This window comes from Macrobrachium nipponense, chromosome 1 (assembly GCF_015104395.2).
Source record: "Macrobrachium nipponense isolate FS-2020 chromosome 1, ASM1510439v2, whole genome shotgun sequence".
Taxonomy (NCBI): Eukaryota; Metazoa; Arthropoda; class Malacostraca; order Decapoda; family Palaemonidae; genus Macrobrachium; species Macrobrachium nipponense.
Window position 1 is genome coordinate 189570386 of NC_087200.1, and position 19218 is coordinate 189589603.

The 19218-nt window shown below is 37.1% G+C and overlaps 1 protein-coding gene across 1 annotated transcript in view; it reads left to right on the plus strand.

The window, feature by feature from the left end:
* Window positions 1-18619, plus strand: part of LOC135219940 (uncharacterized) — a 113784-nt gene extending 95165 nt beyond the window's left edge. Inside the window, exon 5 of the mRNA XM_064257171.1 lies at window positions 17256-18619. Coding sequence (XP_064113241.1) covers window positions 17256-17533 — 278 coding nt within the window. The 3' untranslated portion in view covers window positions 17534-18619. The remainder of the gene's footprint in view (window positions 1-17255) is intronic.
* Window positions 18620-19218: the final 599 nt, after the last annotated feature.

The window sequence follows — 19218 nt, forward strand, 5'->3', positions numbered from 1 at the left end:
CAACGCATGGTCGCAGAAAAGAAGAGAGTGAGAGGGTAAGCCTCCTATGAACATACGTACATAAGTTTAGTAATTTCATTGCCATAAAAATCTGTTGACAGTCGAAAGGCCACCCCTTTCTAAGGGAAAGGGCGTGGTGAAAAAAAGTGATACAATAATAATAATAATAATAATAATAATAATAATAATAATAATAATAATAATAATAATAATAGCACAAGGATGATTCCTACATCGAAGACAATTACGACTCTGCTGTACTATTGGGCAACTGGAGAGTCATTAACCTCTCTTTCGTTAATGCACACAGAGGGGGATGAGGTCTATTGATATCGTAACTACTACTGCTTATTACAGCAGCGGCAGTACAAGGGAAATATCTGAGACACCCACACACACGCAGCCCCTATGTCACAACTCAAAATCAAAACCCTACCCCCGTGACAGACAAAACAAATGAAAGTTTTGTTTTTATCAGCACTGTTCACCTTTTCTTCAGTAACTTCATGCGAGTCACCAGTAGCTTGGTTGTTGGTGACGTCATTAAACTCCACCTACTTGCAAACCCTAGAATCAGTTTAGTTCATCCAAAAAATTAAATAGGTGCGTTTGATTTTATTAGAATTACTTCCATTCAGTCATAAAGTGATGTGTTCTTCAAAATATAACTTCTACCAACACACTAGTCAGCCCTTACAATCTTAATTTAACCAGACCACTGAGCTGATTAACATCTCTCCCAGGGCTGGCCCAAAGGATTAGATTTTTATTTACGTGGCTAGGAACCAATTGGTTACTTAATAACGGAAAATACAGCTTATGGTGGGATCCGAACCCCAATATATCGAGAAAAGAATTTCTAATCGCCAGAATTACATTCTTCTGATTCCGAGCTGGCAGCAGCTGGGAGCGATATCGGGCTACCAGATCGGTAGGCGAGTACGCAACCGACTCGTCCAGTAAGGAACGAAATGTCTCTGTGACAGACCTACCCCCTGATTCAAAAAAATTACTCGCATCGAAGTTACTTTTTTTTCAGTGTTCATGTTAAGCCAAAAATATCTTAAGCATACCCTGCCAACACAATACAAACTCTCAAGTATACTGCAGTATTACCATCATCATATCTACGTACTCATTCCACACAAAATATTCGTTGTTACGGTGCAACTGTGGAGATAAAGAACTAATTCATAACACAAACACGACACATCAATCACTATCCGCGAATACGTACTAGAAGACCTAACCCCACCCCCATTAAAAAAAATTACTCAACGAAATTGCTACACTTTTGTCATGTACATCTTAAGTCAAACTGATCTTAATTATTATACCCTGCAAATAAAACAGAACTAGTTAAGGGCATAACTATGGAGCTAAAGAACTCGTTCATCCTATTTATCCGACAACAATAAGTCCCCTATGACATTAATTTTTTATCAGAATTTACGTGAATCTTCATCATAATTTATGATAATATAATTGCTTATTGCCTCAATAAAATCAACATTGAAAAAACCTGTACGGATACTTTTTGTAAGACGATACGAAACAAATACATCACCATCCGTGCATGTGTATTAGCTACTGGCTAAACTCGCCGTGCATAATGTACGTTAATTTTTTCATTCGTTCAAATGCAAATTTTCACATTAATTCCTTAGTTCTTCCACGTTTTTACCTTAGGAGTTCGTTACGGCTGAATACAGATCATTACATTTGGAATCTTCTCCAAAGGGCATTTGCAGAATCTACTTTTACGAAGGGTAACTGTATATGATGCAAAGAAGGATTAAATTAAGAAACGGTAACTGCTGCCTGCACTCTGAAGAACTTAGGTACTACGGTCTTCTATGGTGGGAGTAGAGTAAAGAATGTCTGCCACTGCAAGTCAGTCATTCTCTGTTTCTCTCTCTCTCTCTCACTCTCTATTTTAATCAGACAAGTGCCCACACACACATACACACACATACACACACACACATCTATATATACATATATATACAATCATGTTTATTTAAAAAATGACAAAACATTTCAGATTTAGGAAAGTTTTTTCCAAGTCCTTCAGAGTTTTCCTTTGCAACGCCGGGTTGGTCAGCTAGTCTAGACAATTTTCTCTTAACAGGTGATTGTTCTAGGAGGTGCTAATCGTACTAGCCTTCCCTTTCAAAATTTCAAAACAAGTAATTTAGAATGAGATTACTAGATCCATGCTTGTCTTCAAAGCAAAAACGGCCCATCAGTTAACTAACTAGTACATAACCTACTAACGAACCAATAGTAGTACGACGGAGTTTTAGTAAATGGGCACAAATGACAACCCTCAGCCGATTTAGAGACTCACTGGCGAGGCGAGACAGACAACCCTGAATGCATTTACGAAAACTTAACTCCAAATTAAGGTGTCCATTCCAACATATAAATACATACAAAGAGACGATACTTAATCGGACAATTAATCAGACAACGGACGAGCGTAACCTACCTTTCCAGTAGCATTCTGCGGGAACCTTTATCAACCGGAAAAAGTGAATAGGACGAAGGGGACGCCATAGTGGGCAGGTGGAAGAAAGTAGAGGTCAAGTGACAGATCTGAATGTGGTCTAACATTTAGGGTAACCGTGAAGGACATAAAAATTCAAAACGTGAGAAAACAGTGAGAAGGGACTGAATCAAGGATAATAAGGATCAACAAGGAAGAAAGAATACAATACTTAACATACGAAGGACGTAGATAGCGATGGTTGAGAGCCCTGCCAAGGGAATGAGGGGGTGGAGGGGGGGTTGGACAAAAAATGTAATCCCGCTCTCAGAGACGGCAGAAGCGTGAGGAATCAAAAATTACTGCCGTAGCCATTAAAAGCAAGTAATTAACTGCGTCAGGTGATTCTAGGAAGTTACTACAGAAGTCCGTACGTAATCGCCTACTTTGTCCAAGGCAATAACAGCAATGACCTCACATGCATGCTCGTATGCTGTATAATTATGTATTCCTTTCCACATTGTCCATTAAACTTTTTCACCAGAGGGATTCAAACTGTCTCCTGATTGGGAATCAACGAAAGTATACACCTTGGGTGTTATTTCCAAGGTACAGTGAATTAGATATTAAATGAAAAATGTGGCTTAATTAATATTTATGAACAGAAAAAATGTCTTGGTGTATGTGACATAAATTCATAATCAGTCATGTTACTAATTTACCAATCTGCTATCACGGTGGAGGTAGGCTGATATCGATTCTTAGTAAAAACACCTGAATTTTACAGCATTGAACACAGCAGCGTCCTTGTTCCCAAGCCCAGGAGGCAGTTTGATTATCACTGGACTGATGAAGACCTTATCACTTATAATTCCCCTAAGGTATAGTTATTCCTAAAGTGAGTGAGTTGGATATTAAAGACAATTTGTGGTTTAATATGTGTGGATATAAACAAACTCACGGTGTATATACCAAATATTAAATATGTATATATGTGTGTGTGTGTTTTTTTTGGGTGGGGGGGGATGGCATATTTTCTCTCTTATGCATTTTCTGTTGAAGTCAATGACATTGTTCGCAGATACTACCTTTAAATCAGTATACTTGTTTTTTTCTCTTCTGGCAAACTTCTCAGGAATAAAGAAAAATCATTTAGGTATCTTTCCATTTACTTTTTGTTTTTTATCAACAGACCATTTCTACACTTCTCTCGGAAGCTTCAGATTATATATTGACACACAAGGTTTTAGTTTCCAGTAAAAGAAAACTATGAAGATGGTTATTTGTTTGTCCGTCCGCTATTTTTCTTACAAACCATCGAGGCTAGAGGGCTGCAAATTGGTATGTTGATCATCCATCCTCCAATCATCAAACATAGCAAATTGCAGCCCTCTAGCCTGAGTAACTTTTGTTTTATTTAAAATTCAAGTTAGCCATGATCGTGTGTCTAGCACTGCTATACGTAGGTTCTAACACAAGCCACCGCTGGGCCGTGGCTGAAAGTTTCATGGGCCGCGGCAGAGTTTCACGAGAGTTCCTTAGAGCATTACACGCTGTACAGAAAACTCGACTGCTTGCGGAGATCTGAATTTCAAACCTGATGTTGGCTGGCGGGTCTCATTCTCTCACTGGCCATCTGGGTGGCAGTAAAGAGACATTCCAGGTGCTCTGCAGGACGTGTCTTATGCCGGGCCTTGCATACAAAGGCGTGATTCCAGTCTCTGGCCCAAAGTCTTGATTTGCTTGACTGCTGGAAGTCGTGTAAATTGGAAAGCATTTCCACTGTAAAAGTAGAGTAAGCCAGAAGACAACCATGGACTGGTAGTTGAAAAAGATATTTCATAGCGATGAGAATCTAGCAGCTTTATAGGAGTTCTGTTTGTCCTTCCTTGAAGGCCGTAAAGAGAAAATATAAAAATTAAAAAACAAAAATACTGGAGACATCCGAAGATATGCAAGTAAATTGTGGGTGTCACATGCACGATAAACTTTCATTGAAAAAAAAGAAAAAAAAACGAAACTGCTAGGTTGCAAATGCAACCAAAACTGTATTACCTTTAGTAGAAGCCAATATACTGTGCTGGTAACTGGTAACTTCATCCCTCCTGGTCCAATCCTTAAAAGGCAGGACTCTCACTGTATATAAATTATAATACATAACATATATATATATATATTATATATATATATATATATATATATATATATATATATATATATATGCGTGTGTGATGTGTGTGTGTGTGTGTATAACTGAATCACGAAAGTTTGGAACGTGATAAATCCATAAATAAAGGTATAAGCCACGGAGGAAAAATAAACAACGGAGGAGTTTCTGCAAGATCTTTCGACGTTGAACGTCGAAATATATTGCAGAAACTCCGTTGTTTATTTTTCCTTCGTGGAACTTTTATACCTTTTATATATATATATATAACTATTATTATTTATATATATATATATATATATATATATATATATATATATATATATATACATATATATGTATAGTGTGTTGTGTATGTATGTATGTATAGAAGGCCTTTTCCTTTTTCAGTTTCCTTAGGTTCTGGTTGTTAACATAGATGTCTTTTCGAATGCTCATTCTCACTATGTTATACTCACTTCGCTCTATGATACTTAACTTATGTGCATGCATATACTGTATGTATGTTTGTATGCATGTATGTATATATATACACACAGGTAATGTATAATGAAGAGAAATGTGTGACATAGTAAAACCGAATCGTTGGAACGTATACATAAGTTACCAACCAGAAACCTGATAAAGAAATAATGATATTGGGGAATTCACTGTGGTGGGGGGTAATCATATGTCGGACAGCCCCTGGAAGAAAAACTGGAGCGTTCAGGCGAAAAGTGACCATTAACCCATCAAGCACTTGAAGGAAAACCTGGTGCAATTTGTAAAAATAAAAAATTCATTCAAACTATGTTTGATGTCTGTCACTGGGGTAGGGCTTTGATTATGAGTTATAATCTTCCTGGGGTCACACAGGAGTTGCATGACAAAATCTGGCATGCATTTGGGTTTGTCAAGCTGTTCGGATTCTTATAACAGGACATTCACTTTATATATATATATATATATATATATATATATATATATATATATATATATATATATATATATATAATTTGTATGTGTGTAAATGAAACAAAGATATATACAAAACCGGCATATGAGCAACTAGATGTCTTGTAACATTGATATCAAATCTTTAAAACATGAATAATTGAAATACCGTTGCAAAACGTTATACATGCATTAACTGGTCTGATATAATGATTCACGAAGGTTTTACGAGTAACCAAGACTTCGACTTAACACGGAATGAATGTTTTCGAAGTAAAGGAATTCAGTCACATAGCAACTCACGTCTTAAAATGTGACGTATTTGAATAATCTTAGTGTTTTTAGAGGAGCTAGAATCTTGGTTATTAGTAGTTTTTCCAATTTCTTTCGTTCGATTTTTTTATACAGATGTAGATATTATACACTGTTTTAAAATAATTTACAAACAACCTTTTTACAGCTTTAATGACCCTGCAGCTGTCCAAGCTAGTTCATTTAATTAGTCAAACTCAAACGCTCCAGGTCATTTAGCATATTAAAAATGCAATCAAAGGATCCCATAAAAACACTAAAATAAAAGGATCCCATAAAAGGATCTAATAAAAGGATCCCATAAAAACACTAAAATATAGAGAAAAAAGTACTATATTTCAGAGACTGCTGTCTACTTCAAGGTAGTGAATGAGAAAAGTTTACAGAAAAGGTGGTATTTATACCAAGAGGTCCATCCACAAACAAGCCAATTTAAGTCACCCCGCTGATAATCTTCCTTTAATCTTCTTAAGTGTTGGTTGAATGAAGACGTTGTCGATCGTATCTGAAATCCATGCTCCTTTTGAGATGTTCATTACCTGCCTCTCTTTTATTAAGGCCGATTCCATCATTTGACTCTTGCTACCCGGCAGTTGACGCTATAAATTACACGTGACAAATTCCAGTTAATTCTATGGTTATGTTCATTTATATGGTTGAAAATAGCCGAGTTCTGTTGTCCATACCTAACTGACCGTTTGTGTTGTATTAATCTCTGGGGAAGGGATTTACCTGTAAATCCGATGTAAGATTGGTCACAGTCCTGGCATGGGATTTCGTATACCCCAGAGTCCTTTGGAGATGTCTTTTGTTGGACGTTAATCAGGGATTTGGCTAAGGTGTTTGGGATAATAGGTGGGGCAATTTTAATGAATTCCTCTCGAAATTAAACACATTAGTGCCCAGCATCAAATTTAAAGTTGAATGGGAAACAGACAACAAAATTCCTTTTCTTGATGTTTTAATAATCAGAGATACGACAGAATACAAATTTACCATATACAGAAAACCAACGTTCTCACTTTCATACATTCATTACTTTAGCTATCACGACATTACTATCAAGATAGGTGTAGCTAGTAACTTGTTCTTAAGAGCCTTACGAATTTGTTCCCCAGAATTCCTGGAAAAAGAATTTGAACTAATTCGCAAGCAACTTTCGTCTTTAAAATATCCTGACCATATAATTGAGAAAGCAATTCACAAAGCAAACGTAATTTTCTACAGACCCCCTAAAGACAAGACCAGAGATACACCCAACAATAAAATAATAATTCCCCACCTGGACACGATTAAGAGAATAACCAACCCCCTCGGAAAATCGAACCCTTTTGTATTTACTTACCCAAACACCTCAGTGCTCTTCTTCACTTTCTCAATGAATGGCAGTGTGGTCTACTTGGTTCCTATGAGTGCTACGTCTAATTTTTCACAATAAGCCATTTCCTCCAACAGGAGCGGCTCCAAGGAAAAACAACACATCACAAAGCGTCATAATCATATTTGACTAGTGAGTCGTTGATGAACTACTTGAGCAGAGAAGCTTTTACAATATCTGCCGCTTCATACACCTGCTTAGAGTATCTTCCTTCAAGCACAGTCTGAACCACTCGTATCTTGCATGCATATCTCTCTCTCTCTCTGTCTCTCTCATATTAAATATATAATACACATACATACATACATACATGTTGGTGGGCCTGTCCCGTACTTATGCATACATAAACAGAATTATTTTTAACGGAATTCAAATAGTATCGTATCCAAACAATGAAAATTGGTAAAAATAAAAAAAATGAACATATGATTCCGAACCTCCGTATTTCCCAGAGAGAGAGAGAGAGAGAGAGAGAGAGAGAGAGAGAGAAACTCGATTCCTGGGATGGGGGGGTGGCCCACGACAATGACGACGTCTGAATATTGCAAATAATACATAGGTCTGCAGTAGCAGTCTAAATAATACATCGGTCTGCAATAGTAGGTCTACAGTACCAGTCTAAATAATACATCGGCCTGCAATAGTAGTCTAAATAATACATAGGTCTACAATAGTAAGTCTACATAATACATAGGTCTGCAGTAGCAGTCTAAATAATACATCGGTCTGCAATAGTAGAGTCTAAATAATGCATAGGTCTGCAGTAGTAGTCTAAAGTAAAAAATCGCTCAGCATGTCGTTGTGGGCACAGGGTGATGTCAAGTTATTCGTCAAGCAACAGGTAAAATTCACTGCTATAAAAATAATTCGGCGCATCGAGACGGCGCAAGTACCGGAGTAGATGCACGTTGAACTTCAAAAAAGTCTCCGGTTCTCTTGAATAAGATCCTTATCAAAACAGACGCATTCGGTGTGATGCGCTCATGTTTTGTCCACAGAGAGAGGAAAGAGCCCACATTACCCACGCCGTATAATGACACTTCAAGATATTCTTCAACGATTCAAATTCGACTAAACAGAACCTGTCATGATCTGATTTTAAAGAACATTGAGATCTTTGTAACACAAAGCTTATTATACTATTCAGTCATTTCCATTACAATACTATTTTCCCACATTCCACTTAAAAAGAATCAAATAAACGATAACGTGTAACTCATATACATGTCACTATCTTAATTATCAACATAATCACCATCACGTGACACATGCACTCGCCGGAGCAGAGCGTCAGACCTGCAGTACTGAGAGTGAGATCCTACAATGGCAACAGATCGATCACACGTCATTTCCATAGGTCTGAATATAATTACAATATAATTACTATGAGAATCTTTTATGCCATAGGATATACTTCGCTGTCCAATGAGGAAGAATAAACTTTAAAATATAAATGCACGAGCACTTTAAAAATATATAAAGCAAAACCAAAAATAAAATTCGCATATCAACTTAGAAAGAGGAGAAATAGTTCAGAAACGCCTAATCATTACCATACAATCGCCAACGTCAAAGATCACCATCTATACTAAGCTAGTTGATTATATCAGAGAACTATTTCGTCAGGTACGCATGATTGCTCAGAGATATGTTCACAGGCCATAACACAAAGTCCAAAAGGTGCCATTGAAATACCTCTAGCATACCAAAAGATCGTCAGGGAATCCACTTCCTTTGTTCGTATCAAGTAAGCTTTTTTTATTTCCATTTTTCTGGTCACGAACGAGGAATCTAACAACATTAACTTTGGGCGTTATAGACAACGATGAGGTTTTTTCATTGTTATTGCCTTACTTAATTTCTTCTTTTCAACAGCTTCTAGTAACAGAAAAACTCATTATTACCTTTAATAGTGACTTTCATCTTCACTTAGGCACTAGATCGCCGTTAGATGGCGGTAGTGCCAAAAATCATGGCACCACTAGACTGTGACAGAATGCGCCACGTGAAGAGTTGGTTACTTTCCAGACGTATTGAGCGCACCTTTGGAGGACGACAAATGCCTTCAAGCACGACATGGGGGAAGGGGAAGGGGAAGGTAGGGGAGAGGGGACGGGAGGGGAGGGGAAGGGGAGAATGGGAAAGGAAGAGAGTGGAGAAGGGGAAGGTGCAAAAGGAAGGAATTGTCAATGGCTTCGAAGTAGGTGAAAGACAGAAGCAGAGCACGTGGGGAGGAAGAGAACTCGTGAAATGAAAGACATCCAGTCAAAATATTAAGATGAATAAAATTTCCAATTTGTCATTTAAAGTATATTTCTAAAACACATTTCTTTAGATTTCCATTTTCAATGATCTTCGGAATCTTTTTAAAGAAAGGGCTATCTTGGAATAACAGGTTCTAATTGACCATACACTTTCGAAACGCGGATGAAAGAGAATCTCGTCAAATTTAAAGTGCGTAGGTTCTATACACCTTGCGTTTATGCATACATGCAAAACCTCAATTATGCATATTTACGTACACATCCACAAAAATACACACACACACACACACACACACATATATATATATATATATATATATATATATATATATATATATATATATATATATATATCATATATATATATATATATTATATATATATATATATATATATATATATATATATATATATATATATGCTTTGTGACTCACCACAGACAACTAACAACCAATTCCCTGGCTGTGAAGCCGCACTGTCGACTAACTATCGGTGGCCTAATTCACGGCTCAGGTCAACTTGGGTTTTCTTCTATTTGTTTATTAATTTTTTCTTTCTTTTCTTAGAAAGAAAGTTTAACACTTGCCGGTGAGGCAGAGCCGATGGTAACGAACGACAAGGTATATATAATTATACATATACAAATACAGGAATAGTTATCATTTGAAAAAACATTTTACAGTTATCTCTAGTTCAGTGACATGGCTATAAAACAATCATGACCTTATAATGTTTGGCACTTACATATACGATATTTCTTATATATATATATATAAACTATATATATATATATATATATATATATATATATATATATATATATATATATATCATAAAAACAAAAATTTCAATCATGATTTTTGGGTGTTTTTATAGCGCCATGTCACGGATCTAGGGATAACTGCAAAGTATGTTGAAAGTAATACTTATTCCTGGCAACACGGTAATGATGCAGCATAAGTAACTGCGATGAAATAAGCGCGTTCATGAATATGCACAGAAATGTTTTATATCTACAGTGTGCCTGGCGTGGGTTAAGAAAAACTTCAGGATAGACGGAGGAATGAACGGTGCATCTGGGTATTTAGGACGACATGTAGCGGCTAAGAGAAATGAATCCCAGGAAGGGTGTGTGCACGAGAGAGTACTTATGGGTGCGAAAATTAGAACGTATGGAAAAGTTGTACCAACTCTCCTTTACTGTGCTGGGAGTGGATGCTTAACTTGGTTCAGGGAAATCTGACAGAGGTTATTAACAGTAATTGGTTGTGCAGTGTCTAGATGGAGAAAGAAAATGATTTGGGTAATGAGAGATAATGAAGGACGAGGGGTTAATGAAATGAGGACGGTTGGGAGAGTGCTAATGAATGAAGGAAGGAGGGGTGGGAGAGCGGTAATGAATGAATGAATGAATGAGGGGTGGGAGAGCAGTGATGAATGAATGAAGGAGGGGTGGGAGAGCGGTAATGGATGAGCCTTCTATGAGGGAATCTCATAAAACTAATAAACGTATTACGACCAGCAATCAGACTACCGGAGATTAATTATTAGTCCAAGTTTCAGTGAAGAAATAAAAAAGTTTGTGAATGGAATGAGGAAGGTCCGATGTTCGCAGACAGTAGCGTTATTAGGTGACACTGAAGAGAAGCAGGAAAAACGCGCGAAAGAACTTGGAAGCGTGCATGAAGAAAAATAGGAAAGTGAATTTAGCGAGGGAAAGTTTTACCGAAAACGATTAGTCAGAGATAAGGAGCAGTGAATGGCTGGGTAGAAATTAGAGACAAATCACAAGAAAAATTATGCCAAGATGGAAACAAGAGTTCTGCAAAATATTCCAGATTAGTGTACGAGTAAATGGAAACAAATTTCATTTGAGTAAAGAGACTGTTAGCAAACTCTTACTTTTGCACTTGAGTGTAATGTTGAAGACAGCGAATTAAAAAGCTGGAACCTGCATAGAGCAATAATTTGCCAGTATATGTGGCGTTAGGAGGGTCAGAATGGTAAATGTGAATAAAATATGGGTTAAATTATCATACGAGTCTTTCATGCGAAAAAAGTCTTTCATGCGATTCTTTCATACAAGTCTTTTATACGAAAAATTTGATATGCTTTAAAAATAGCTATAACAAGACACATTTCACTGACAAAATTGACTACAATTCTGCATAAAACTAAAAATTGACTTAAAATTTTCAAAAAACTAAATTTTGACTTTAATTCTGCATAAAACTAAAAATTTACTTTAATTCTGCATAAAGCTAAAAATTTACCTCAATTCTACAAAAAAACTAAAAATGGAATTCAATTCTGCAAAAAACTAAAAATTGACTTCAATTCTGCATAAAACTAAACATTTACTTCCCATCTGTATAAAGCGAACTGTTGGCGATAAATCGCAGGTACATGATTAATCCTATTAACACCGCAGTATATACATGCACAAATCCACATACATAAATTACTTGATAATTATTGCATATTTTTAAAAGTACACAACAATATAAGAGCGATACCTACACACTAACAACTTACTAATACAGCTTTTTTTTTTTTTTTACAATATTCCGTGTTTTCCTTGAAGAAACTATTTATTCTCATTCTTTTGTTCGACAGTGACCGAATACACAGCTCGGTCCAGAGGTAAATGGATAATATTTCTACTGTCAGGTCGCAGAGCCTTCATTTCACACGTTCAATCATTTGCTCTCCGTGACAACATTTAAAAAAATTTTTTTCATGGTTTTACTTGCTCATAAATTTCTGTTGGGGGGATTCATTCATTTGTGTTCACCTTTGCTTATTGTGCCAGTTCATGATATATCTCCAATTGGACCAGAGATATGGATACTTTGGGCAGTCAGTCTGACGAAATACACTGAACCGCCCTTCTCCATGGCATCTTGTAGTGGTTCATCATCAACCCTTCCTGACTTTAAGTGAAGTAACTCTCTTTTCCTGGTATATAAAACAATATTGCAGAAGGATTCGGTTCTGGCTGTAGTGATTACGAGAAGGAATTTCCCATCAGGTAGAGAACGACATGTGCCAGCTGTTAAATTATTCCACTTGGCAGTTGATTTCTTCGCTATCCTTTGATCCCTTAAAGAGCTGTTTTTCCCTAAACTGTCGAAGGATGTGAGAGCAAGCTCCCATCTGTCGCTGACAAACAAAGAAAGGCTCAGGTCCTTCTTGCTTTTTTCCAATGTGTTAATATTTATGGGACACTGAATTTGTCTTTTACCATTTCTGGCACTTTCTGCAGTGAGTGTGAGGACATCAATTAGTCCCTTTTAATAGGCAAAAACCTTTAATTGGTTCGCCTGCACTCATTTTGCCTTTCTCACCCTGAATTTCATAATTTTACCTCATTGGTCAACTTTGAGGTATAGGAGTTATTGGATATATTTCAGTTCTACACTACACAACGACTGAACAAGTCAGAGAAGGAATCTGCAAGCAAATTGAATTGACTTGTGCTTTCCCAGTCTTTATCGGGAAATAATCCTTCGTTTTCTAATTATTTCAGTGATTTTGCAGTAGTTTCTAAGATTATTTGCTCAGTTGGCGTAACAATCATACGTTGAAAGCCATGGATATATATATATATATATATACTATATATATATCTATATATATATATATATATATATATATATATATATATATATATATATATGTATATATATAGTATATATATATATGTATGTATATACCATTCTGGAAGTTTATTTGTTGTTTTCAGATCGCTTTTACTTCCTTTAAGCTCTGTTACTGATCAGCTGTTGGCAATAGTGCAGTCACTTCATTAAAGTCCTTGATCAAGGAAATTAATCCTTATTTGCTTCTCTAGCTGTAGAACACCAGCAAAGACACGAATATCGCAAACAGATGCGGCTTGATTCACAAACATTGAACGATCCAAACTAATTCCTAAGTATTCAACAACCTAACATTTGTGGGACCTGGGACAGTTACTGTGGCCACAACAGGATATGTAACTTTCAATGCTTAGCAAACTAACAGAGAGAAATGGCGGGCTGCCATGTCATTTTTGAAGCTTCTGTTACTATGGATTTTTTTTTTTTTTTTTTGCATAGCATACCAATCTTTTCCTTACCAGTTAATGTATGAACATGGCAGTAACCATTGTCTTGCTTTGGTTCAGCCATCCACCAAGGAGTGGTTGCTAGGCCCTTTGACATACAGTCTGCTAAGTAAAGGACAGTAAGTCAAAAAGCCAAGCAACCACTACGTGTTTCACTTTTCCCTTCGTGGTTATTGCCTTTAAATATTCACATAAATATGTATGTGTTTGCGAGTCTGTGTGCAAACATATACAGAAAGGTGCAAAGAACTTAAAAAAAGGAGAATAAGAAGTTATTCTGCAAGGAAGAAAATGAAGCGTGGCAGAGTAATGAACAAATAGATCTCAGTTTAAAAAGTTGAATGCAGTCCTGTGGAGTTTGTACTACAGGTTAGTTTAATGTGAGACATAAGAGAGAGAGAGAGAGAGAGAGAGAGAGAGAGAGAGAGAGAGAGAGAGAGGTGACTAACATAATAGCAGAAGGTGTTAAAGTAAGTTTGAGAATTAATGCTCTTGAAGGTAAGTCCTGAGAGTTTGAAGACTGAAATTATTTTGAGTTTATGGAATTACAGGTGAGATGCAACGGCAGCGTTAAAAGGTAACGCTGGCCGGGGTAAGGGAAAGGATCTGAAAGCTTTGGGGAAATGAACAATTGTTTCTTTGTGAAAGGTAAAATGTGAGAGAAGAGACGGTAGCACCGTTACATTGTCATAATTGTGTACACCAGAGAGGGTGTAAGGTAAGGTTGTAATTGAAAAAATTAGACAGATGACTCAAGAGGTGATTAGAGATAGTGTTTGTTATAATAGTTTGGAGATATATTTGAAAGTGAAGGGAAAAACTGCATGTGGCACCCATGAACCTCAAATAGGCAAATCACAGAGGCATTTTGAGGATACTCAGGATGTGTTGTTCAGTTGTTGATTTTATGTTTTTATGATTTCCCTGGGTTTTATGATGGAAGTGAAGTGTGTTTTAAAATACGCAGATAGAAGACTGAATGGTCTGATGTAAAAGCGCATCTGAGACCAGGATGTGTGATGTCTCTAGGGTAAGAAGACCTCATCCGCATTTTTATATATGATGCAGCACTGACAGTTGATAGTAGAGTTGCTGCAGGAACTAAGCAAAAAGAAAGAAGGTAGATTTTGATTCTTATAGAAGTTTCAGAGTATGTGTGGATGAATGTATGAATCCACAAACGGAAAAGTGAAACACGGAGTTGTTGCTAGGCCTTTCGACATACTGCCCTTTACTTAGCAGACTCAGTAAGTCGAGAGACCTAGCAACCACTTTGTTTCATTTATTTATACATTCATCATGTTCCATATCTAAGTGATTCAGTTATACACAGACAGGGACACACACACAAACACACACACAAAAATATATATATACATATCTTGCCGAGTCTTTTACGACTATATGGCACTAGTTTAAATGAATTTAACAAACAGGCAACCCTCTTACCTTTCGTTAATGTTTATCCCTCTGCAAATGGAATCAAGCTAAAAACACAAGCTGGGCTATTGAATTCTTGTAGATACAAAAATATACTTTTTATTTCCCAGACTAGCTAAACATCGTATGGAACAAAATGAATAAAAATGACATAAATAAAGAACTAAGTCTGACCCTCAAAAGACCGTAAACTGTCATTCTACTCTCCTGAATTAGATAAAGTAATTATCCCTTAAATCTCACAGTCTGATTGATCATACATTTAAATAGTCAAGTCTTTTTAGAGAACCCATTCTCTTGTATAATGCCATGAACCCATCTGAAACAAAGAGACATATTTGTTATATCACCCCAACATGTAAAGAAACATTAAATGAATTTGTATACACTACACTTCTCTCTCTCTTTTCAAAGGGTAACTTTACAAAGTCTTACTAGTACACTACCTTTACGATGGGTGCGCCCTCGAGTCCTCCAAAAGTGTTCTATATCTCCATACCAATAATCAGAGAGTGTCACCTTCTGTAGGACCTCGGACTATTGGGCCCCATACATTACATGCACAAACACACATACATACAGTCACGCCTTTTGGAACGGCATAGCAACCGAGTGCCGCGCCCAGACTCTAAGAGGTCATCAGCCTCATATTGCATGGTCACCAATTTTGACTGTTCTTTCAATTCAGCACTCTTCGAGGAATCAAGTGCTTGTCGCTAAGCCCTCCTGTCACTAAGCGGAGAAGCTGAGATCTAACAATTCACCACCACACCTGCTTTTTTTTAAAGATATATATATATATATATATATATATATATATATATATATATATATATATATATTTACAGTACCCATCAGTCAACGGTACACAGCATGGCACCACCATGAAATTTGGCATTGCATTACAAAGAAAAAATCATAGCGTTGCTTAAAATATAGATATCAACATGGAAACTTTATTGGGTATTTACCAACTATATATATATATATATATATATATATATATATATATATATATATATATATATATATATATAATCAACTAATGCAAGTTGATGACCTATGGAATTAGGAATACCTAGTTTTGTGTGAAGACTTCCCAAACCGTCTAGCTATATGTTTCCAGAGTTAATCAGCCATTCAAAAATACGAAATGGAAAACAACTCAACTGAAATTCTGGCTAATTAGTCCATTTCGTCTTTTATATAAGGCGCTAATTTTCGCGTGAGTAATTCGGGTAGCCTTAAAATAGATATACAACATAGTTACCCTCTCTCTCTCTCTCTCTCTCTCTCTCTATCTATCTTTATATCCTGATATCTGATTTGAATAAAATTTTTGTCCCCTTGTAAATTATGACATTCTTTTACAAATGTTATATTTCAGATAAAACCATGATCATTTGATTAATTTAACTTCGCCCATGTCCCGTTTTGGGTTCTTCAATAACCACCCATTCTTTTCACAGCCGCCTCCCTCCTCGAACTTCCAAACTATTGGACGATTCGGCGCTTCACTATATAGTCGCTTTTTAACTCGATTTGACGAGACCCTGTTACTGTCGCAATATCACCACGCTTAGTGTAATTCTTAGACAAGACTCTGATGCCCAAAAATAAACAAAACAAAGAGCGCTCACGTGCGCAAAAAGTTCCTTGCCGTGCACCCAACCGTGTCTAATCAGGAGCTGAGACACTTCCCCTATTGTTTCAGTATAGTGGTGGAGAGGGGGGGTGGGGCTAAGTTGTCATGTACCCAATTTGTCCAGGGGGATTTATTAACCCATGGAACAAAATCTATAAGCAAAATGCTCAACTCTTCTTTGCACACATATAAAATGTGCAACGTTCACTGATCGGTACTGTGTGTATACATAAAAGACCCATTAAAACAATGTGGTTTAAAGCTAACCCTAGCTTTAAACCAGCGTATTAATGGGCCTTTATACTTGAGACGTATCCTGTTTTAACAGAAGAATTTATTTATTATATATATGTGTGTGTGTGTGTGTGTGTATAGTATATACATATATATGAAATAAAAATAGAGTACATTTAGAATTATGGTCCTGATTCGTTTCAGATTTCCTATTATTAAATATAAAGTTGTGCTGATGGTTGTCGTTACAAGTCCCATTAATTAATACGTTGTTATTGTGTTGCAGGGTATCTAGTGGTGGGACTTCTCTCCGTCGTCTCCTGCGTAGCCCAGATTGTCATTCTGATCCTTCTGGCTGTCCTTGCACCCAAGTTATACGCCTCGCCACGCCTTCCTATCACCAGCAGCCAAGAGAGCATGTGGGCGTGGGTTCAGTTTCTGGGAGGAGCGCAAGGTGCCATGGCTGTCCTCTTGGGCGGGATGGTCGGTGGCGCCATCGTCGTCACCTCCTGTTGCTGTAAGACGCCGAGGGACAACGTCGTGGGCGTCTATCGTCCTAGGTGACCCGCGGCGAACGCCACGTCGCGTCCCCTGGCGTCGTGCGCGTGTAGCCCCTCTCTGATTCTGGCCGCATCGTCATCGTCACCGCAGCGTCAACTCAGCTCCCTCAGCGCCATCTTCTCGCCATCTACTTCATTCTGTCACCACCAGAGTGAGGAGACCCACCACAGTGGCGGGCACCCTCACCTAAATCACCATCATTTCTGCTCTTCTTCGACAGCATCCAATGCAGGTCCTTCCGCTGCATTCCGTCCGAACCGTTCGTCTTCGTCTCTTTCGTCTCAGGGTCCAGCGGTAACCTCGTCGTGCCATCCGTCGGACGTTCAGCACCAAAGTCTCACGCTCGATTCTGAGACGCAAGAAAAGCATAACGCGGATTGCATAAGCAAAGTGATTGTGAGATAGGGACCATATAAAGAACCAGCTCATTTAAAGAAAAAAAATAAACAAAAGGCTAAAAAGAAAGAAGAGGAAAACAGGAAATAGCAAACACCAGTGGCAGACTATAATGCATTCTTTTTATTACAAAATAATATCCCGGAAAAAAAATGCAAAAAAAAGTTATATTAAATACATACATATATCTTGGACCGTAATTTAGCAAACAAACATTCTTATTTAGGTAAATCAATCATGCCATTACTTAACCTTCTCTGGAAGAAAAAAATTATTCAACGTGATAAATAATTCAACTTTTCCTACATTTTCCGAGTAAACATATGAAAATTAAGATTTTAAAATCTTTCTCCCGCAGAAAATAAATATTTCTTTCAGAAGCACTGAGTCAATAAAACAATAAAACAAGAGCAAACTCGAATGAATCGACGGCGAGATGCTTCTTGGAGGAGTGAGAGAAGACACTAAGATAAAAATTGACTGAAGACGCTTCAACGTTGCTGTCGGACCCTCAAAACGACCGAAGGCTGATATGATATTAATGGAGGAAAGGAGAAGTGTTATGTAAACCACATTTGTCTGACGGTCACCCAAAGGAATGAAGGCAACGAGGTATTAATATTTTGTGGACAAAAAAAAAGAGGGAAGTCAGTGTTTTCCGCTAATTCCTTCAAATATACAGGCGTTCATATCGTTCGGAAATTTCTTGATGCTTACTCTTTCAGATCATCGCCCTTTTTTTTTAGCCTTCGTGCCTGCTTTCTCATTTCGAAAATCAATTCAGGAAATGTATGTCACAAAATCACATATTCGCGTCAGACGCATAGTTCTACCTAATGACTGGATTAGGTGAAAAAAAAATTGTCATATGAAAATATGAGTTCATGTCTCATATGAAATCAGGTTAATCTTTCATTAACTGAACAGATAAAAATTATGGCCAATAGCATGAAAAAAAAAAAAATTGATAAACAGGATGTAATCGGGTAATTGGACATGCCTTACCAGCTCTGACTTTCATTTGCTTCAAAACAGTCCGTAAAAATCATTGATAGCGCATTTTATAGAACTCAACCGAAATCCTGACCTTTCGAATGCCTATATATGCTTCTCACTGAACAATCAAATATCTGGCCATATTGAGTAAGAACTGGTGATTTCCATATCACAAAAGACGTGTAAGTAAGGAATGAAAGTCACTAGAGCAGATTAAGACTATCGTCAAATCATGTAGTAACGTTTTAGCAGCTGCCACTTTTCTCAGAATTCATTCATAAAACTTTGACTAAGTC